The 24,071-nt window shown below is 36.1% G+C and overlaps 1 protein-coding gene across 1 annotated transcript in view; it reads left to right on the top strand.

Annotated features, from left to right (window-relative positions):
- CtIP (CTBP-interacting protein) overlaps positions 1-23,819 on the top strand; it is an 86,333-nt gene extending 62,514 nt beyond the window's left edge. Inside the window, exons 6-8 of the mRNA XM_083121634.1 lie at positions 13,071-13,182; positions 17,717-17,825; positions 23,638-23,819. Coding sequence (XP_082977760.1) covers positions 13,071-13,182; positions 17,717-17,825; positions 23,638-23,681 — 265 coding nt within the window. The 3' untranslated portion in view covers positions 23,682-23,819. The remainder of the gene's footprint in view (positions 1-13,070; positions 13,183-17,716; positions 17,826-23,637) is intronic.
- Positions 23,820-24,071: the final 252 nt, after the last annotated feature.

Below are 24,071 nucleotides of genomic sequence, written 5' to 3'. Positions count from 1 at the left end.
CAGAAAGTATGTAATAGGTTCTTTTACACTGCAATCTGCAAGAAAAATGGCAACACTGTTATGATCTGTAAGAAAAATGGCAACACTGTTATAGAACCTATACAAGTCATGTAGAATATTGATTAACATTATTATCATACATAAATCTGTACACCAAAAATTAGTGTTCATTTCTGGAAGAGTTAAATGCAATTCTTCATATGATTCCATCTAAAAAAGAAAATGGCAACACTGCTATGATCTGTGAGAAAAATGGCAACACTGCTATAGAACCTATACAAGTCATGTAGAATATTGATTAACATTATTATCATACATAAATCTGTACACCAAAAAAATTAGGGTTCTTTTCTGAAGAGTTAAATCCAATTCTTCGCATGATTCCATCTAAAAATTTAGAAAGTGAATTTTTTCAGCATCATGAAATTTACACATTACGGCCGAATGTATAGAAACTTCTACATCGGCAAAAAACTGCCCCTGCAAACGAAGAATCTGAAAGCACTGACGAAAAAATACATCTAAGTAAATTGGTAGTTATTACTCTTTCCCCTAAAGAGGATTGATGATAATCTCTAAACTTTTACTATTCAAAAACACATACATACCTGCATACAATGTGCACTTTACCTCCTTAGTAGTGGACGCCATCTTGGAATAAAAAACAAGCATCGAAAAGTTCACAATTCTTGCTCCATCTGTCGTTGGGACCAGAATTTAGAATGTCAAGAATACTCTACAGCAGTTTTCAACACACACACACGCCCCATTCTTCGCATATGCAGAAAACCGTTATGTAGAGACACCTCTACACAGGGCGTCAGGAGGCTATTTCCACCCTGTTAATCCCAGATTAAATAAAAACCGGACACCTTGACAGTGTTGAATCTACAAATTTAAACTAATAATTCCACGAAACAAAGTACTTGGCTTGTGACCAACAGAGAGACATATTCTTGCAATTAAATGCGTCCCTTAATTCCCTCGGATACGACGTTTCTCTAAGAATAATACAAAACAAATGTCCACCGAAAACTATGCGTTGGCTTGTCACCAAACAAATCAAGAAAAAATTGTGTGGACTTATTTACATCTATGTATTTCGATGTAAGCAAATGGTTGATCCATGACCACTAGCCATTTGACTAGCTCAGTCACTCTACCGGCACCGAAAGAACCGTCCAAAGGTCTTCCCTCTTGCCCAAAATACGTAAGAATGCCAACCGCTGTTACTCAATCGTTTCCCTTATATAGGCGATTCGAAAAAAACCAGTGAGCGGAACTTTTTTCAAACCCCCTCAGGTTGAAAGAACAAGATTTTGAAACTAACCACCTTCTGCAAGCTGGCTTTCACAGTCAAGAAAAGTCCAGAAAAAGTCAAGAATTCTGGATTGGTTATTTTGGTAGAAACCCTCTAATTGAACTAAAAACTACTCAAGATTAAACTCTAGAACCACTTCAAATTATGGTAATTGCTGAATATTTGTTTGCCATTACAGGTTGTAATGTAAATGTTGAGAGAGTACTTTTGTTACCATCAGCACAACAGACTCATGGGAGAAATTATTTTTTTCATAATGTCTGTAAAATGTTTGGTACTAGTCCCTATAATTTCAGAGTTTGACTGTTCACTCTAACATAAATATATTTTGACTAAACCTGAAATTTTGAGAAAAATTAGCTCCTCTGAGAAGTACCAATTAAATCATGTAGTAAGAGGTGCATTGTTTAGTATGATTGCAAGTTTTGAAATTTTGCATTTAAAAATTCATTGAGAATTCATTATTTTATACTGAAAAGTCTCATTTTCAAATTACTTTCTAACGTGTTCTATAGAAATACATATTATTTGTTGAGAATGTATTGTGTCCTACATTTTGACTTAATGTTCTACATTTTGGGACAGCATGTCCTACATTTCCCATATAGCGATCTGGTAACCCTAAGTAGGATGGTCACAGATCTCACTTGATGAGGGATGTTTGAAACAGTGGGAATATTAGGTTAAAATGGGTGCAAGCGATAATAATAAAAGCAAATGGAAATTGATGCTTAATATTATTTCTTAATAATGTTGGCACAAGACGTAAACTATGTTTACAAGATTTACTTGAATGTATTGTCTTGAATGGACTGAAAATTTGTATTAGAGTCATAATTGTGCCTTCATTCTTGTCAAGAACTTACAGAATTAACTTTATATATGGCAATATCAGATTTTTTAAGTTCTTATAAATATAATACTAATTGATTTTTCTTTTCTGCAAAACATTATATCTTGAGCAACAACCAATTACATTACAATCCAATATTCCTAATCACTAGCTCTGGTCTATGGAATGTTCACTTTAACAGATGACAAAATACAGAACCACTTATTGCTTAGTCTCCCAACATAAAAATGTAACATATTATTATTCATAACTTTTCTTCTAATTATGGTGTAACTAACTTTCATCTTGGGCTTACTTTGAAGCTAAGGGAGAATAGTTTTATAAAAAAATAATAATTTAAAGGTCAAATGATATGACCTTTGACCTTGAGTATCTAAAAAAAGGGGGGTTATGTTTAATTAATTAATAACAGTGTGTTATACAGTTAAATGCCATCTCTGTTTTGTGTAAGTTTCATTTTGGGATGGCTTTGCGAACAGGAATAGAAGAATCCACATGCAATGAAACACCTAATAGCCCAGGGATATAGCAAAAATATACTCTACAATATTCTTCATTTTGTTTAGGTAGTCATTACATTATTCCCCCTAGATTACCCAAGGGTGGAGGGGGCTGCAAGGTCCGCCACCTCTTGTTTTTCGATTTTTCAACTGAATATTTTTATTTAAAAAATGAAAATAAATGACATTGTTCCCTAGGTTGTTCCCAAAGTTCCTGTATTACTTGTGTTCATAAAAACATAAAGGTATAACGTACATAGGAGGCAAAATTCACTTTATGGGCCTATCAGGAACCCTTTTAGATGTGTGCTCTTCATGACACTCATCCCAGTGACAAGTGTTGAATTGGTTAATAATAATGTTATTTTTTGTAATTATTATAATTGAAGGGCTCGGGTGTAGAACATGGTAAGTGACAAAATGCAGGTTTCGAGATATTGTTAGTTGATGTTTCAAAAATATCTAATTTACAAATTGCAATAAATTTCTAAATTATTTACAGCAAATATGATTCGCTTGTATGTTTACTATCATACAAACATGATATTTCATCCGAATTATTTTTTTCGGTGGTGCTACATGCCATTAGCTTGAGGGTTGTTCATGGAATTGTTGAAGTTACCATGCTTTAGATGCAACGATATTATCAAATTCAATAATAATATTTTGACATTAGACTTTTTATAGCAACCATAACAATTTGTAATACAAAAATGAAAGCCTTTAATAATAATAATTTTATTCAGTAAACAATAACCTGAGCTACTTGTAACAAGTTTTTGCTTTCCTATGTCTATGACTGAAATGAACATTATTAGAAAAGTACATTTCATCGTTTCATTAGGTAGACCTAAGTATTAAAAAAATAAGTTCTGACTGCTTGTGATTAAAAGTAACTTCCTTATATCTATATGGAGATATATATTCGTAAAAAAAATGTTTATATATGAGCTGTTTTACAGCGCTTCACATATCTACTTCACACACACAGAGGCTCTTTTTATTACCTCAGCATGCCAAGCAGAATGCGATTCACAAGCCACTCTTGATACAAAGCTGTTACGTAGACTATACAAATTGCATACAATGGCAATATTAGATTTTTGTGATTCAATAAGCAATTTATACATAAAATAGGGATGACCTATTTTGTTCGAAAATTGAAAATCTAAAAATATTTTTTTTTGAAAATCAGACGTCGAAGTACGAAAAAATTTCGAAAATCAAATTATTATTTTTCGAAAAACAAAAAGTCTAAAAATTTCATTTTCGAAAAGGTCATCCCTAGTTTAAATCTCTTATCTTCAAGATAACAATTACCGGTCCCCGTGTCGGAGTGTTTAGGAAATTGCACTACGATGCCAGGGATCCCAGGTTCGCATCCTGGCCTGGGCATGGATGTTTTTGTGTGTTTATTCATCATATCATCACTCATCTCCATCTTCGCAAATAAGCCAAAAGTGACACAAGTAGAGTTGCAAAAAAGCCAGCTTTTTTGAAGGGATTGTTTTTTTCCAATAAAAATCCGGCTTTTTTGGGGAAAAAATGGAAATTTTGGCTTTTTTGGCTTTTTACCAATTACAGCTAACCTATTTCACTTGAAGTTACTGTTACGAGTTTACAGGTTTGTAGTGACATATTTTAAATAAGCTAAAATAAATTTACATGATGTAGCAGTCAAGAGGCAGATATTGGCCAATCCCAGTGGACACATATTACATAGTGGTTCAGATACAATTTTAACCCTAACTTACCAGGAGGGCCTTGCAGGCACAAAACCTCTATTATTTATATTTTACACCTGTTTGAAAATAAATTACATTAGTTTCCTAGGATGTTCAGAAAATTTTCCTTTATTACTTTTGTTTATAAAAACATAAATGTACTTAATGTAAATAAGAGGCAAAATGCACTTGGTGGGTATATCAGGCGCCATCTTTGAATGTGTCTCGTTCAAGGCACTAATGCCAGTGACAGTGTACAATTGGTTGGTTATGATAGTAATTATTGTAATTATCATATTTAATAATATCTAATAAACAACTGCACTTCTGCAAACTAAAAAAAAGGCTAATACAAATTATTATGGATAGTCTCAGTTTTAGTGAATGATAAAATTCGATGTGAGAGGTGAAATAATTTGTTATTATTTTTTATTAATGATAGTAATTTTTGTAATTATTATAATTAATAAACAACTGCACATATATAATCAGCAAAGGAAGCAGTCATTCAATTACAAAATGGTTTCTTGAAAATTTAGTGATAAAACAAATTGTGGTCTATGAGACCCCCCCCCGGTATGTATGTTTCTCGTACGGCATGGGTAAGCTAATAGGGTTAAAATTAAACGTGAAGTCCTAATGAGCACATCTGACCATGAAATTGACTTAAAACAGGCTTTTACATGTTTGTGTCTCAATTTAAATGTTGATGTCATAAAATATGAAACAAATGTTAGAATCAAAATATTCTATGTTTCGGGACAATTAAATATCTTTACTGTAGCCAACACACATGCAGAAGTATACGTATTACGTGAATGTGTGTATATATATCCTGTTTAACGGAGTTTTGAGATGGAAGGGACACATGGCTCTTGGAAACCAACCCTTAGGAGTAAATGCAACCTTTTGAGCTGAAGGAACATAAGCTGCAAGTGTTGCTTGTCACTTGGACTGTACCATTTTCTCAGGGAACTTTCAGACCGAAACAACAAGTGACGTGTCGCTTGGAAGCAGTAATCCATTCAACCTTTTGAATTGAAACGACAATGAACTTAACATGTCACTTGCATGTTGCTCAGACTATACTGTTTTCTCAATGGCATGCATCGTGCACGGTGAATGTTTTGCTTTATACTGAAGAAGTCTGTGTCACTTGTCATCTGCGACTTCAGTCTGAAAGCTCCTTCAATGGCACGCATCATGTTGCCTCAGTCTTGTTTGTGCATGCGTGGTGGATGCTTTACTTATAGACTAAAGGTGCCCATGTCACTTGTCACTTCAATGTGACCCCCTCCCCCCCCCCCCCTTGCACTGTCATGTGTTGCTTCAGTCTGAATATTCTCTATCCTTAACAAGATTGTTAGCAACTTCATCAGAGATTAAGATTTCATTTGGCCTGTAAATCGCAGAAAACAATTGCAAGTACTATTGATGGAAAAGGCCTGCTTTTTGATAGAATGTTCCTTTTATAACCATGAATGGGCCTCTGGAGTCTGATAAAGTAATGCTGTTGCCTGTAATAAGAAGGGGTCTGAGGTTCAATCCTCAGTGGAGGTAGAGTGCTCCGAATCTCATTTCAAACTGTAGGTCCACTCCAGATTTATTTTATAGATTTTTTTTCCCATTTGCGGCCAGTCTTATTTGCTTCTACTTCAGTTTTAGTGCCAGTGTTTTTCAACCGGCGGGCCGCAAAAGTTCCGTTGCACCCAGGGGTTGACGACAAATTTAAAACTAATTTTAACAGCAAGTCTATACATATCTGAACTCTCATTATGCCATACTTGATACATTAATATTAATTAAGATTGCATGTTAATTTCCATATAAACTTTAAAGTTCAGACATGTATTTATGAGTGAAATTGTTGGGATCAGGGCATCGACTTGTAAGAAATAAATTTACTCAGGTGTGGTCTCACAAAGGTCGAGAACCACTGCAACAAGCATCCAAAATACATCACTAGTTGCTCCGAGACCAGGTTTAGTGGCCATTTAACCAAATTATACATGATGTACTGGAAAGCCAGAGTACAAATAAATATTACTGAACACAAAATTTAATATAAAGAGATTTGATACTAGATTTTCAAAAGGTAGAGCAGTATTTTCTTTTTTGCTTCATGTACGTGTTCGTATAACAATTTAAAGCATGGAAAATCATATCATACTATTAGGCTCTATTAAAAACACATACAAAACTACTCTAGAGTCGTTTTCACGTTCAGAAGACACAATGGGCTCTTATGGGCAATGCTTTTCTTATGGGAAATACGAGCGCGCTGTTGTCAAATTTCTGGATTTACAAATTTAGCTTAAGTAAAATCGGTACCTGCAGTTTTGCAGGAAATTTTGTAGAGAATACGATGGTGAACACAAAAAAATGGTAACTTGCTTACATAATTTTAGATAAATTAAAAACGCAAATTTTCTGTGAAAACACAATTTTTACATTGTTTTCATTCCTAACGTTGAAACATGCCGTAAAATTGAAGCTTTCATTATGAAAAAAATTGACACTGTTTTTTAATTGTCATAGGTGACGGTGGTACTCAGAATTTATCAATACTTTAAAGCATATTTGCATTAAAAAATATTCAAATAAAGTATGTGGAGATTTTTTATATTCGTGCAGTAGAAAATGTCGTCGCTGGCCATTTTTTGTTCTGTAATTCCAAGTAAAAACTTCCAGCGACAAAGTTGTGGAGAAAATAATGAAATTATTTTTTATAACCACTCAAAGGTTCCCAGAAATATTACTTCCATGCATTTGGAGTTTCTTTTTAACCCGAACCGCGCGCGAAGTAAGGAGACGTTGTCTGGCCATCTTGAGCCGACTCACCGCAGCATTCCGGCTATCACCACAAAGTTTTCCAGTTGTTATTTTATTTCCATTCAGTAAAAATATGAACTTCATGCAGTTTGTTATAATAGAATTGAAATTACTTAAATTTAATAATTGACAATTATTTCCAATGCTGCTGTTGTGATCAACATTAGTGTTGTCGCAAATACACGTTGTTTTCGTTTACATTACTGTCGACATTAATACTGAAATGAAGATCACCTTTCAGTTTCCAACGTACACATAAATTCATAGACACCATATTAACCTTTGAAAGGCTTTCCAACACGTGACAAAATATGGGGCTTCAAGATAGAAATATGACATGCCTTGCTTGAGTCATTCACGTCTTATCAGTTCACGTGGGCCATAACTCATTTGTTTGTTTGGGTTGCAACTTGAATCTAACCCATGTGCCAGGGTCCCCTTACTTGAGTGAGAGAGATCTGCTTTGGTCTGTTTAGACTTTTTCCCTCTCCCGAAAAAGTGTTTTCAGTTGTGTGAGCTCTCAGTGATTTTTACTTTTTTAAGTGATTTCTGAAGTGTCATATTCGTGCATTACACTCGCGTGTGTAGTGATCGCAATGGATCATAGTAAAAAGGGTAACTGCAACGTTCACAGTATAATATTAATGTTAATAATTACATATAATTATCATTATATATACAAAATACGTAACACCTTCATTGTGAAAGAAGGTCATCATTTCCCGGCGACATGAGCTAGCGCCGTATTGGCAACACTGTGCGGTTTCTCCATAAGCGCCGTTGTCTCTTCTGAACGTGAAAACGACTCTAGTTATGTGAATATGCTTATACTACCTACATATATTTGTTAGCCTACCGAAATATGAAGTTACCACTCGGAAAGAACTTCTTATTAAAAAAAAGCCAGCTTTCTTGAAAACACTGTTTTTGTCTAGCTACGAATTTCATATTGTAAATTGTATTTTATATTTAGAAATGAGTGTCTGTTTTACAGTAGGGAGATAAACGAAAACCATGGAAGAGGAAAAATACTGCCAACTCCTGTGTTTCCATTGATTTGAGACACTATTGTGAAAAAAGCCAAAAAAAGCCACAGAAAAAAATTCCGTTTTTTCCCCCAAGAAAATTGGGTTTTTTTCCCACCACTTCCAACTCTAGACACAAGACGCGAAGTAAAATAAAGCAAATCAATGAAGACACAAACAATTATGACCTTGTAACTTTCTCTTGTATTCTTCTTTAACTTGATATGATTGTAAAGAATGATTTCAGATGTACACAGGGCTTAAGTTTTTAATAGTTTTCACTGATGGATTAAAATAGTTATAATTTCGAACCAAGAAGAAGACATATTTGCAATATCAACAATAAAATAATTTGCTCTCATCAAAGTCACACACATCATAAATACGAAAGTTATTTAAATTACATATACGTTATTAGGTCCACCATAAAAATATTATAACTTTTAAAATACAGATATATGAAAGAAATATTTTATAAAAAAATTAAACTGTTCCAAATAATTGGATTCAGATCAAATTACATATTCCTAAAGTGTAATACATTTTTGACGTTGCTTGTAAAGCATGATATCTTAAAGCAGCCTTAAATGCACATACCCAATTAAAAATCAAACGAATTTCTATGATTACAGTTATTTATATCTAGTAGAAGAAAAGTATGGGCTTCTCTACTAGATCGCAGTTCACATCCAGGTACGAGAATAAAATTTAATTTGAAACTGCCATTATGAGCACTGCTGCATGTAAACAATGGTATCTACAGTAGATACCATGTTTTACATGAAATATAATGTACATGGCCATGCACACTTTTACTCGCATTTCTGATTATCAATCTTCATTCTCCTCATTCTTAGTCAGTGGTACATATTCGGGGTCATTATGGGAATCGTATACACTTTCTAACTCGTTCTCATCTTTGCTGTTGCCTCAATACTCGTGAACTTTCTGAGACACGTTGCAATTCAGTAACAGCCGTTTTGCCGCCTACTTTGCTACTTACAGGGTTCCCACACATCTGGAAAACCTGGAAATCTCAGGGAATTTGAAAAAAATGCAAATCTCAGGGAAAATCTTGTAATTGATTAATGGTTCCCAATGAAGCAAAACTGAGGGAATATAATATGCTCCTGTCTGTGGATAATCCAAGTTGTTGTAGCATTTCTCTTTCAGCAAGGAACTCATATGTATTTGTTTGTCTGTTTCTTGTTTTTAAATGTGATTCCAGGGCTGGCGCTTTTTAAAATTTAATTAACCGATTTTGATCTTTTACATGATGTAAAATATATTTGAAGATGTGGAAAACGCATAATAAAGATGACCTGATGTCTAAAGTTAACCAGTGTTCATCAGATTTCCCTTATTAGGGAGTAGTTTTAAGTTTTTTCTTCCTTCTTTTTTTACAAAATAGTAAAAAAATGGAGTGTCCTGTTTAGGGAAATATTTATTTTCTGCCATCTTTTGTGTACAGTATTGTTGATTGTGTATTTACTGCATTTAGAACAGAATTTTAAATATTTACTTACTAGTGCCATATATGAATTATGTACTATTCATAAATACTTGTTGATATTTTAAGTTTTTGATCATGTTCAACTATTGTTATAGTCATGACATGACATGTGAATTTTTTCATGCCTCAATAGCTCACATATGTGTAAAATGGAATTACTTGTAGGACCAGCAGATCTACATTAATATCATGTAGTGAAATAGTTTTCTCAACAGATATGGCAGAAATTGATTATCATGAGGTGAAGGCAGTCGAATGGTGTATACTTATTCTTGCACTTGCAACTGTCACTAACGTACCATTACGTACTAGCATTCCTCACTTCTTCATCTTAGATTAGGCTTGTTTTGTTCCTAATGATGGAGGGACAACGTTGAGATGGACCTAAAGGAAATCGGTAGGGATGGAAAAGAGTATATAGATCTTGCTCAAGATAGGGACAGATGGAAGGCCTGTGTTGCTGCAGCCAAGAACCTTCGGGTTTAAGAAGGCTAGAGAGTTAGTTTGTTCCTGTCATTATCACTGTCACTCATAATATTACCAAATCTAAAGCATGTTTTTCTTGCAGGATATTTGTAGAGTTAGTATTTAAAGGCTCAGGAAAAGTATGTCTACTTTTCACACTAGTTTTAATCCCCGGTGGATTGATCCAGGTGTCAACCCAGAGTGGTCTAAGTGGCTAGAGGATGTAAAGGACAGTCTGACACAAGCAAAGTGTAAAACTTGTAAAAAAGTTTGAACTTAGTAACATGGGACGTTAAGCTACAGTAAGTCATTCAAAAAGTGCTGCACACAGAAGAAATACTGAAACTCAGTTGCATCGATCTGTGAAAAATTATTTCCTACCAAGCACAAAGTTTGATGGCCAAAATAAACCTAGTGCTGCAGTAAAAAGTGAGTTAGAAGAGTCAACACTTTCAGTTCCTTCACCAAGTGAACCAAAATCTACTTTGGAAAGTTTGTTGTAAATGAAGATGTAAGAGCAGCAGAAATTATGTGAACTCTAAAAATGGTCATGGGCCATTGTTCCTTTAATTTTCAGGCAGGCTTAGGAGACATTTTGAACAAGATGTTTAAAGATAGCAAGATTGCTGAGCAGTTTACACTTGGTCCTACGAAAGTGTCATATTTAATTTTGTATGGATTAGCACCATATTTTACAAATTCTCTTAAAGTTCAGGTTGGTGAGAGCCGCTAGTTGTTTAGTTCCGAAGCAAATGACTCAGTTTCCAAAGCGATGTGCTCAGCGCGTGGAAGACCTGATACAGGAACTTCTCAGGAGAAAGAGAATGAAGGCTGTAACTGGTGATAAAGTAATTCACCAGTTTAAGATATTGTTGCACAATGTCAATGACAGTAGTGAAAAGGAATTGAAAGAGAAGTTTTTTAACTTTTCAGTCAAAACTGATGCACTAGATTTTTTTATTTTACAGGTGTCATGAAGGGCAAGGATGACTTCTCTGAGTTATGGAGCACTGTTAAGTTGGTTTTGATTTTATCACATGACAATGCATATGTGGAAAGTGGGTTTTCTGTAAAGAAGCAGGTTTTAATAGAAAACTTGAAACAAGAGTCTGTTGTGCCTATTTTTCGGCAAGTTTATGATGCAGTGAAAGTGGTAGGAGGAGTGTCAAATGTAGAAGTAAGCAAAGGTATGATCCAGAGTGTTAAAGGTGCACATATTAGATACAAAGAAGCATTGCAGAAGATGCGAAAGAAATGTGATCACAAAGAAGACAAAAGGAAAGAAATGAAACGTAAAGCAAGTGAGATCCATGCTTTACAAGCCAAACAACAAAAGATGCAAGAAGAAGCAAAGGCTATTGCAGAACAATTAAAAAAACTTGAGGCTTCTGAGAAGTAAAGTTTCTTAATCAGACATTAAGTACATTTCTTGTTTTATATTTCAGTCTCAGTAACTTATTATTCCTTTTTACATCGGTACTAATAATTGTCACTTCATTTTTATGTTTTAAAAATCCAATAATTTGTTTGTCTTAACTATTATTGTACGCATTACAGATTAATTGATATTGTATCTATTTATAAACATCTATGAAAAGTGTGAAAATATTTCAATGTTCTATATCAGATGTGTTAGAAATTGTTTCAGAGTTGTTTAAAGTTCTGGAAAACTGGTCATCTTTGTTCTTAATTACTACATGCCGAGAAGTGTAATTTTATTTTATTATTGAACTAGTTTTGTTATTTGCAACAGAAAGCAACAGTAATAAAGAAAGTGAGGATGGTATGGCTATGAGGGGAAATGGAGGAGGCCATTGTAAAATTATAGTAGTCATTTACTGTGAATTCAATACTCTGGAAAAAATATGAGGATTCTGGAGAACTCAGGGAAATCTCAGGGAAAATGGATTTGGAGTTTGCGTGGGAACCCTGTACTTACCATACTTTACATGAAACCACTGGTAGATACCATAACTTTCAACACATCTAGCTCTGTCATCTGTTGATGAAACGAAACACTTCGAGTACGATTTGTCTCCATTTACGATGGACTACACAATGCACATTGTAATTCTCCAAAATGACCAAAATGTCACCATGTTTTACACCCGAGCCCTTCAATTAATATATAACTGCACCTACATAAACAAAAGAGCATTGATACAAAATTAATATTTTTTTTTAGGTTTATTGAATGACAAAATGTGTGTGTGACACCCATGCAACAATTGGTAATTGTTTTTATTAATGATGGTAATTTTTGTTGTTATTATAATTAATATGTAACTGCACCTACTTAAACAACAAAGAAACCAGTGATTCAATAACAAAATGGTTGATTGAATTGTAGTAATAAATAAAAGTGTGTGTCTGTGAGCCCCCCTCAGTTAAAAAAGTTTCTCATACGGCACAGGTAGCAAGCTAGGGTTAAAAGCTATTTTATTTATATGTTTAGGTTCGATGCACTTTTGTTTTTATCACAATAAGTAATATTCTTAAATTTTAAATACCGCTGGAGCTGGATCATTGATTACGTTGAGCCAATATTCTCAGATACTGACATATGCTGTATAATAAGAAACACAGGGTTAAACAAAGTGAAACTATTTTTAACAGTCAAACTCGGTGTTTACTAGAATAGTATACTCGCACATAGAGGATTAATGTTAAATCTGTGGCTTCATCCCAAATTTCACTAATTAGAAGAAAGGTTGGCTTGGTAACTTTGTGGTAGAATGTTGGAACAAAATGCGCTTGATCCCTGATTGAACTTCAAATTATCGCTAACTTTTTTTCAATAAGACTTCTGTTTAGTGATTACTTCTTCTTAATTACAGGCTACCAGAGAAAGACAAAACAAGTCCTGATTACAAGTACAGACGAGATGCATTAAGGAAGAAAAGTGAACGTATGAAATTGGAAGGTTGGGATTGTGACAGATGCATGGAGGTATATGCTTTTCTTGATATAGATGTATTTTTTAAAGAAAAGAATTAATGGAAAAACTCAAGTGTATGTTGTAGTGTAAATATTTGTGAATATTTTGTTTCAATCATTGAATGAAGAGGAGGGAAGAATGACTAGAGTACTACTTTTGAAAGACACAGTCTGTCGGTCTGTTTAGAATTACAGTGGAACCTCTATTGGATGTTGTTTCAAGTAATAACCCATGGTGTAATACCCCGAGAGGGCCAGTGCCTATCTACTGACTGCCAGCCTCGCTTCCACCAGAGGTGGGAGATCATCTAACCAGTTACGAGATGACATGTGGTCAGTACGACGAACCCCCAGTCGTCATTGTAGGTTTTCTATGACCAGGTTACGCTTCTCATTTGTAGCTACCCAATTTCGTCACAATAGTGGGTAACCACCGGTCCCATACACAGGCTGAAAAGTTGTTATGCTTCCCCCAGGAGACTTGAACCTGAACATGTCCTGTAGCCGGAGCCCAAAGCTTGCTCCTTAGACTACGTGGCCACAGTGCGGAATTGTTGTTTCTAATTGTTGATACTAAAATACTTGATGGAGGAAAATGTAACATCCAGAAATATATATATTTTTTGTGAGATGAAATGTGTGGGAAAATGTAAAATTCAGAAATATGAAATCAAGGTTCCACTGTAATATTTTGGGCAATTTCTTTTTCCAAATTTATACATATGTTAGTTAAACGCGGAGATTGAAGACATTCAATCAACAGAAAAGAAGGAGTCGTTCCTTTATAGAAGCAACCACAATGCAAAGATTTTAATCCTGCTGTCACAACATGTTCTAGCACAATAAAAATTGCCATTATGTGAAATTTTGAGGCTGTTATTGAAAATTACCACAGTGCATTCTGGTATTATGAAAATATCAAAACACTTTGGTTGTTTCCTTTGATGCACACTAGATTCTTGCATGGAACCAGTTTTGCTCACCCATAATAATTTTGAGTTCTCCCACACTTGTAGTAGAATGATTTGCAGGTTTTATTGCCATATGCAATGTCATTCCATATTACAGCACCTAATAAACAGCACTGTCAATCTAAAACTGATACAATTCAATTCTAGATAATAAGTCTGTACATTACTATTACATATATGTAATATCTACGGACTGTAAAATAGAACTCTGGATACACATACGTTCTGACAGACCTGGCTAAGCAATTCAGAACATCATATCGCAGTGCAGCAAATATCTGTATATCACTTCTCTATGAAAGAGGATAATCATATTGTGTGAAACAATTACACAGTAATAGCATACAATCGAACATCATGTTGGCCGACCTCCTTGGCAGAGTGGTTCACAGTGCACTACGATGGCAGAGGTTCCGGTTCGAATCCCAGTCTGGTGATTAGTGTTCTTTGCGAGTGTCCCTTCATAAATTTCATCATGTCGTCACTCATTCTTATCGTTGTGATTACTCCAAAGAGGCAGACAGCCAACGCTAAATAACCACAATCAAATAGTCATTACAATTGAAGTAGGACATTTGAACATCACTTTAATGTGCAATAATTGTAGAAATATTTCTGTATGTATAAAATGTCTGCCTAGGTAGCTTCAGCCCACAATCATCTATTTCATTTTCATATATCACTCCACCCTCATCAACAAACAAATATCCAGAGCCAACTCCCACACCCACACCAAATAACCTAAAACCAACTCTCCAGCTCTGATCACCCAATACCACCCTGATCTTATGAAAATAAAACATACCCTCCACTCCCTCCTTCCCATGCTTCACAGTGATCCTAACATCGGAGATATCTTTTAGGACAAACCTGGGTCGCATTCTGCTGCCCCCCCCCCCCCAACCTCGAGAACATCTTGGTCCAGAATACACCAACCCTTCTCACACCACTCCCCCAGCCCACAGGTGCAACAAACCCAGATGCAAGACCTGTCCCATATTCATCATCACTTCTCCCATCCTCCAGATCCCTACCACTGCTGGTGAGTTCACCCTTCACCCCAAGGGCACCTGCCAGTCTTCCAACCTCATATACACCCTCACCTGCCAAATCTGCGGTAACCTCAACCTGGGTGAAACCTCCACCCCCTTGAACTTCATAATTAATAACCATCGTTCTTCCACCTACCTCCTCCGACTTCACTGTCACCACCCATACCAACAGCCATAACACCACCTTTTAATAACTGTTCCGTGTTGCCATCTATTTCCTCCCCCCCCACCCCAGACACATCTTCCTGCAGGTGTTGGGAAAGAACCTACCTATATATCAGGCATGCACGCCCCCATACCCCCCACCCTGGACTCAACCTAGCCACCCAATAATCATTTTACCCTCCCTTCACGAACCTCACCCACCATGCAGTAAACACTGGTAAAAGTACATCTATTTGTGCAAGCTGTTATCTTTCTCTGGCAATACTGTACCAACGCCAGCATTAGTATTTTGTGCCTCTGCTCTAGTGCATCTTTTCTTTGGTGAAAATGCAGTACAAATTCCACAAAATATAAAAACTATTTTTTTGTGGTAAGTGATTACAGTCTCCTTCGTCATTTTGTTTATCCACCCTTCTGGCACACTTCCTGATTCTATTTCTGTGTATTGGTAAGATATACTAAACTACATTTTAACATGGAACTGAAGACAATGCTCACTTATGTTTCAATTTAAATGCATCTTTTACTTCACGGTCCATATTTGAGGGCCCACTATGCTAGTGCCATAGAGGCTTGGGCATTTTACATTATGCTCAGTTAATCATTCCTCCACTTCACAGAAAATTTTTAACGCAACAGTAATGTATATAGTTCTAAACCACAGCCCCGTTTTCTAGTATATACACTTATTATTTTGCACTAAAAAGACACGTTAACTTATGTTCAATTTACTGTGATTCAAACAACACAAAAACAATCTTGTTATCTATATTCGTTTGTTTTTAACAACCTTTTGCTTAGCATCAAAACAGCATAATATTACATTTTTCTTTCTTTTTTAACATACAAAAATTCATTGTATGATTTACACAATTTGAATTTAGTCAGAACTACCACAGCAAGTGATGGTTATACGTGGTACTATCTGGCTTCGATTGTGTGGTGCTTGTTTTGCCTGGTTTTGCATTACTTGCTTGTGATGCCATGGCAAGCTAAGAGCTTTTAATTCAATATGCTATGCAAACTGTGCAAACTATTGGGTGCTTGATCAAAAACCTCTCGCTGCAGTACTCTAATGAACATGACATGATGTGAGACTATGATGATGTACAATGGCTGATATATTAGGAAATCTGAAAGAGAGTATAATTTTGTAAAGGAAATTTTTCAAAAATGTGTACTGAAGCAAAACAGTCTCCTACAAAAGACTACCCTAACCTATAATAATGCTTTGAAAGGTTGAAACCTGTCTTACATCACACTGTGGCCAGAAAGGGAAATGACCATGATGAATTTTGGTATTTTCATTATGCCAGAACTCATGATAATTTTCATTGACAGTGACAACATGAATCATCATGCATAAAAAAAGGAGCAAATTCCATAATCAGGATTCTCCCAACACATCAAGCCATCAGGACATAGCATCACATCTTCTGTACAGACATCCCTCGTTTGTATGGAGAGTACCACTCAACAGGTGCACATTCATATGGACAAGAAAGCCATGCTGCACGAACATTCCTCTGCTTTTATCAGGAGATAGAACAGGAAGCAAGGATCCATGTTATCCCATTTCAGCACATTCCAGTGAAAAGCCCCAATACCAGTCCTATGGATTTCTGTGCATTCGGACTCTTGAAATAACATCTGAAACATCGCTGTCCACGCACCCTCCTTATCTTTGAAAAATCTGCAGAGAGGAATGGGATTAGAGTTCTCATGCCCATTATGCAACATAGTTTGCTACAATGGAAATTTCGATGTAGGGCGATAGTCCACAATGTTGGTGGTCCACTAGAACACGTCCGGTGGTGGCGGAATGGCATTTCATGAGGTCAGTACACCTTGAAAGTCATTCAGATATATTTCAAATAACTTTCTGCATTTCAAAAAAGACACACGGAAGTATTATATATTTGTGTAGAAATGAATTCAATCATGTTCATGCTATGAATTTAAATACCTTTTTGTCCTTTTCTTTCCATTTTCTAATATTCTCTCTTTCTCTTTTGCCTCCTCAAAAATGCACATGCATGTGGGATTTTATTCTAAAGAGTGATAAATTACTAAGTAGCATGACTTGGAAAGCCAGTACAGTGAAACCTCGGTTTTACGTTCCCAGATTTTAATTTTCCACCATTACATGGTCCCAAAGGAGCAAAATTCAATAAAATATTCCTGGATCATACCATTTTTTACATTTTAAGTTTTTTCACCTAAGTTCCCGGAAAAACATAAAATAGATCCACTGTATCAGCTTTGTAGAGCTCTTGTGGAACTTCCATTCTTTATGACGATGTAGTAGATTTTATGTTTATTATCATGCCGCATTAACATTTTTTTATTTTTTGATAGTACTACAAAGTAGCAGGGCATGGACTTTCTGACACTCAACTGAAAGAGAGGATGAACCAATGTTCTCGTCACAGAGACAAGTATCCAGTGAGAGCACAGACTCCAAAAGGTAATTGTTCATATTGGGATATTAAGAGAAGTGATAGTATACGAGGGTCACTATTTATATTTTGAGCCTTGGCAACACTGATTGAAGTTAGGCGCGATTTGACATTTGCACGGAATCGTCTGGCATTATTGACCATAACGTACTTCAAATGTTTTGTCACTAGCTTCATTTGTGTTCTTTATGTTGCCTTGGAGATTGCGCGACAACAATAAAATGGAATTAACTCGTGAACATTTTCATGCGATGATTTTGTACGATTTTCGACGTGGATTATCAAGACAAGAGTGCATCGATCAACTTACTTCCACATTTGGCGATGAAGCCCCATCCTTTGCCACTGTGAAACGCTGGTATAACGAATTTAATCGTGGCCGCCATTCGCTCACCGACGAGATTCGCGAAGGTCGTCCAAAATCAGTTGTTGTTCAAGAAAAGATTGATGCTGTGCAAAACCTAATACTGCAAGATCGTCATGTGACATACTGTGAGATTGAGGCAACCATAGGCATTAGTTCCACCAGCATATATAAAATATTACATGATCATTTAGCTGTGAGAAAGGTATGTTCTCGTTGGATCCCACACAATTTGACAAAAACTCAAAAAGACGCTCGCGTCAATTGGTGCAAACAAATGCTCAATAAATACAATCGTGGTGCTTCAAAAGACGTATATAAGATTGTAACAGGTGATGAATCATGGATATATGCATATGAGCCGGAACGTAAACAGCAGTCGACTGTATGGGTGTTTCAAGATGAACCCAATCCAACAAAAGTTGTTCGCGCTCGAAGCACATTGAAACAAATGGTTGCCTGTTTTTTCGGGAAAACTGGTCATGTGGCAACTGTGCCTTTAGAGGAACGGTAGAACGGTCAACTCTGAATGGTACACAACAATTTGTTTGCCAGAGGTCTTCGGTCAAATACGGAAAACAAACAAACGCCGTCGGATCATTCTTCATCAAGACAATGCCAGCTGTCACACATCTTGTCTAACAACCGACTTTATGAACAGTCAAAAAATCGAATTGATGGGTCATTTGTTGTACAGTCCTGATTTGGCACCCAATGACTTCTTCTTGTTCCTGAATGTCAAGAATAAATTGCGTGGACAACGATTTTCGTCGGCGGAAGACGCCGTTGATGCGTTCAAAAACCATATTATGGAGGTGTCTCAAGAAGATTGGAAAAACTGCTTTGACAAATGGTTCGAACGAATGCAAAAGTGTATTGACCATAAAGGAGAATACTTCGAAAAACAATAAAGCAGTTTTCAATGCCAAATTCCTGTTTTTTCATTGTTAGGCTGAAGATATAAATAGTGACCCTCATATAAATACAAAGAAACCAGTACTCACTTTATCCACGAAACTGCTTGGTTTATTTATTTTTTTCTATTAATTTCAGTGCCCACTGCCAACATCCTCATTGGAACTTGTACTGTTGCTTGGCATGCTTCTATTGTTCTTGGTTCTCCGGCTGCTGCTAAGTGTGCTGTTGTCAACTGTTCAACTACGTCCGTGTTGTCTCCAATTTCCCAGTGTTAACTGTTGTAGTAGGGGAATCCAAGTGTGTTGTGCCTGTTTAGCACAATGTTTAGCTCATGTGGGAAGTGCATTATGGCATGTGTTTCCTTGATTTTGGTGTCTACGAGTGTGTGGCCGGTGTACTTGACTTATTCCTTTTGGATTTTATGGCTATTGTATTTGAAGTGTTTAGCAAAACCAGTAGTTGGTTGGTCTTTCTTTGCATCTGTTATGTGTTGTTGGATTCCTTTGTTGACAGATGTGATGGATCCTCAGATGTAATGTGCCTTGCACTCGTACTCTATGTTGTATATACCTGGGTTATCAAGGGGGAGAATAAGTACCATTTGTGTTTGTTTAGTTTATCAGCTATTTTGGCATTGGGTTTTTGCATTACTTTGATGTCATAGAAGATAAAGGCTTTCGATAATTGGTTGGATGTGGTGGGATTTTAGGGGAAGGCAAGCCACTTATATTTGCCGTTGGAGGTTGATTCTGGCTGGGTGGGGTGCATGACCTGTATTTCTGCTTTACTGCAGAAATCAACCTCCAACTGCAAATATAAGTGGTTTTCCTTCCCCTACCATCCCTCCACATCCAACCACATATCAAAAGCCCTTCTCCCATATGACATCAAAGTAGCACACAACCCCAATGCCAAAAAAGCTGATAAACTAAACGAACACAAACGGTACTTCCTCTCTCCCTTGATAACCCAGTTGTATACAACACAGAGCGCGAGTGCAAGGCACATTACATCGGCAGGTCCATCAGATGTGTCAATGAAAGAATCCAACAACACCTAACAGATGCAGAAAAAAGACCAACCTACTACTGGTCTTGTTAAACACTTCAAATACAATAGCCATAAAATCCAAAAGGAATAAGTCAAGTACACTGCCCATACACTGTAGACACCAAAATCAAGGAAACACATGCCATAATGCACTTCCCACATGAGCTAAACATTGATAGCGGACAGGCACACCACATCGGGAAATAGCAGACGATGCGGACGTAGACAAATAGTTGGCAACAGCACACCTAGCGGCAGCCGGAGAACTAAGAACAATAGAAGCATGCCAAGCAACAGTACAACAAGTTCCAACGAGGATGGTGGCAGTGGCCACTGAAATTAATAGAACAAAGTTTAGTATCAGCCTGTACCAGAGGTGTTGGTATCTGAAATGATTGCTTGAGTTTTATTTTCCGATATGGACTAATACTTTTCTGGAGTTTTAGTCTTTTTCGGGGTCTGCAGAAATACCATGTGCCAATTTTGCGGAGCCTAATTTTTTATATTTTATAAAAATTCAGTTTCCATGTATTTTACACCAAAATTCTGTTGTAATTCTTGCTTATTTTGAAGCTGAAATCTGGTAACTTGGGACTTATAATTGGAATGGAATACTCACCCACTAATGTTAGTAAATATTTTGAACAAATTTTAATTGTTACAATTTTCAAGCATCGTTATCAATATCAGTGGGAATCAGTAAGAGTATCAGCATTGAAATGGGTATCAGTTGAAGGTGCTCTTCGGCTTGATCCTAGTTGAAACCCTTTGTTTGGAACCTACAGACTAAGGCATTGCTGAACAAATTTTCCATTTTGCCTGGAACAAGTGAAAGCATAGTGGACTAGTTACTCACCTGTGCATATAGTTAATGCATATCCACTTCATTGCTATCATTCAGGGATCCCTCTAACCTGGAAAATCAGCTTGGGAGTGAAATAGTTGAAAAATCGGAGAATTTTGTAAAAACATTCAAAATGTAGTAAAGTCAGATATTGGATGGTTTTCATGCTCACCAGGATTAGAGACTGATAAAACAATTTTTTCTTCTTTTATTTTCGACAGTGTTTAGTAAATATTCAGTTGATTAGCGGTTGAAAACATGTATATTATATACAGGTAGTGGACATTGAAACTGGAACACAGACACTAACCTTTATTAGTATGGTATTGGGCCGTCTTTAGCTGCCAGTACAGCAGCAACACGTCTGGGGAAGGACCGATAGAGGTCCTGCACAGTAGTGAGAGGGATTTGCAGCTATTCTTCCTGAAGCACAACGATGAATTCATGTCATGTTGCTGGTGGAGGGAAATGTCGCCACACGTGATCCTCCAAAATACCCCATAAGGGCTCAATAATGTTGAGGTCCGTCGACTGGGCGGGCCATTGCAAATGGTCAACCTCATGTTCTTGCTTATCTAACCACTATGTGACCTGTTTAGCAGTGTGCATCGGTACGTTATCATCCTGGTACACTGCACCACCATCAGGGAACAAAATTTGCACCATAGGGTACAGATGGTTCTCCAGAATGACACCACACCATAACGGATCCACCCCCATGTTTCACTCGTGGAACTAAGCAGTTTGGTTGGTATGCTTCGGATGGACTTCCTCACATGTAAACTCTTCCAGATGTCGGAAAAACAGTGAAGGTGGACTTGCAGCTATTCATCCGAGAACATAACATAATTCGGGTCATCTAATGTCCACGATTTGCACTGGTGTCACCAGTCAACCTGCTTTTTGCATTTGTGCTAATGATCAAAGGGTTTCGGTATAGGAATCCTGCCATGAATGTTTACGCTATGAAGTACTTGATGGATGATTTTGGTAGAAGCTGGTTCAGTCAAGTGTGTGTTCAATTCTGCGGTGACTTTTGCACCAGTGGTTTTTAGCCCTGTCAATAAAGGTTTCATGTCGGGAATAATTCCGTAACAGCTGAATTTTGGTCAGTTGTTAAAACACTATTAGTAGTGCAAAATCCCAAAATTCCCAGCCCCTCCTCACGGTCCTCCCCCCCATCCCCAGCGCCCCCACAAACATCAATTTCGCAGACTCAGTTATTGACCTATATCTTCGTAACCAATGGCCGTAGGCAGGTAATCTTTTTTTAGTCTTGGTCCCCATTAGATGGGCTACAAAAAAGATTCTGTTTAATTTTTCGATAATGTTGGTGGTTTTGCCATATTTTAAAAAATAATCTTCAAAAAGTGATTTTTTTCTAGTACTTTCTGAAGTTTTTGCCTTGTAACTTTTGAACAAATTAAATGACAAAAAATTGTTTCGAATGAAAGTTGTAGCCTAATATATAAGCTTTAAAACAATATCAGTTTTAATATATCTTAATGAAAGATGCGCCATAAAATGTGTCTCCAAATGGAGGACAGCACCAAAAAAAGTGCGTCTTTATCACAAAGCGGCGGTTAAGTCCGGAATCATTGACTTTTTGATAAAAGCATGAGATTTGGTAGAATCACTTGTTATCCCACTTAAGACATGTTCAGTCGAGTAGCCAATCACCATTTGCGTGCTGATGGCTGCCATCTTCAAAAGAGCCTGCCATATTGGATATTTTTAATTTGATATATCTCTGGAACGGTGGCACCTGCCAACTTCAGGATTTTTCAGAAATGATCCAAATAGTGTAAACTTTCATAATATATCAATAAATGCAAAAATATAACAATTACACTTTCATTCTACTATAGTGGTTCTTTTGAACTACAGTGTGTGTGTTTTTACACATTTTTATGTTCGATGTTTTTATGGTTTTGTTTTTTCTGTATTTGTAATTTAACATAACTTTTCTACCCCTTCAAGTTTGTTGTGGTGTAAAGATATGTGGTAACTTATAATTAGATATGTTAAAACTCATTTCTGATACAGTAGAACCTTGATTTTACTTTTTTCAGTTTAAAAGAATGGAGAAATCTTAAAATGCAGGATAACACTTTTATAAAATATGGTTTTATTGGGACCATGAAGATTGATCAGTGGCGTATTCTCCCATGTTATCTGGTTTATCACCGGTAAACCAATTTTTTCCATGTTATGTAGAAATTGCCGGAAAATTTGAAGTTGTCAGACTTCTGTTTTTGTTATACTTGCATGCCTGCATTGTTGTTTTATTTCTATTATATCTTAATTAATATATAATAAGTACCGGTAACTAATCTGTGCATAAAGTTGATGTATTTCCACTTTATCGCTATCATTCAGGGATCCCTCTGACCTGAAGAATCAGCTTAGGAGTGAAAAAGGTCATTGAAAAATCAGAGAATTTTGTAAAAATATTCAAAACGTAGAAAGGTCATAGATATTGGATGGTTTTTTGTGCTTACCAAGATTAGACTGATATAAACATGTGTTTCTACTTTTATTTTTAATTTTCAATTAATGGGTTTTTAAGCTCTGTTTTCTTGTAATAAGCCTGAGTAATTGCTTTCACATTACTCCCTTGCTGACTTCATATCTTTTCTTTCAGGTTTTTGGGAACCAGATATGACAGAATTCACTGACTATGAGTAAGATGAAATTACTATGTCATGGACAATATATATATTACTGTAGTGATAATAGACATTTAATTTGCTAGTAATGGAAATAAAAATATTTTTGTATATGAATTAATGTTTGTACATAATATATGCAGATTGACCAAGTTTCTATTTTTCTTTCATTTACATAAAATAAGTTTGTTGCCACATAACACACGAAATACCAAAGGGGTGGGTCATTTTGACCCCTCAACGTCATTCATCATTCTTTAATTTGAACATTAATTAAAATATGCTCAACAGGTGGCGTCACTTTTCTTCTCTCTAATCATTGTGATTACACCCTAAATATCAGATTTAAATTATTATTGGTTTTCTTTAAAAATGATGATTTACCTAAAGCTACCAGAGGGGTCATTTT

The sequence above is a fragment of the Lepisma saccharinum genome, chromosome 4 (genome assembly GCF_977018435.1).
Source record: "Lepisma saccharinum chromosome 4, izLepSacc3.1, whole genome shotgun sequence".
Lineage (NCBI taxonomy): Eukaryota > Metazoa > Arthropoda > Insecta > Zygentoma > Lepismatidae > Lepisma > Lepisma saccharinum.
The sequence above is the reverse complement of the archived record's forward strand: the minus strand, read 5'-3'. Positions and strand labels throughout refer to the sequence as shown.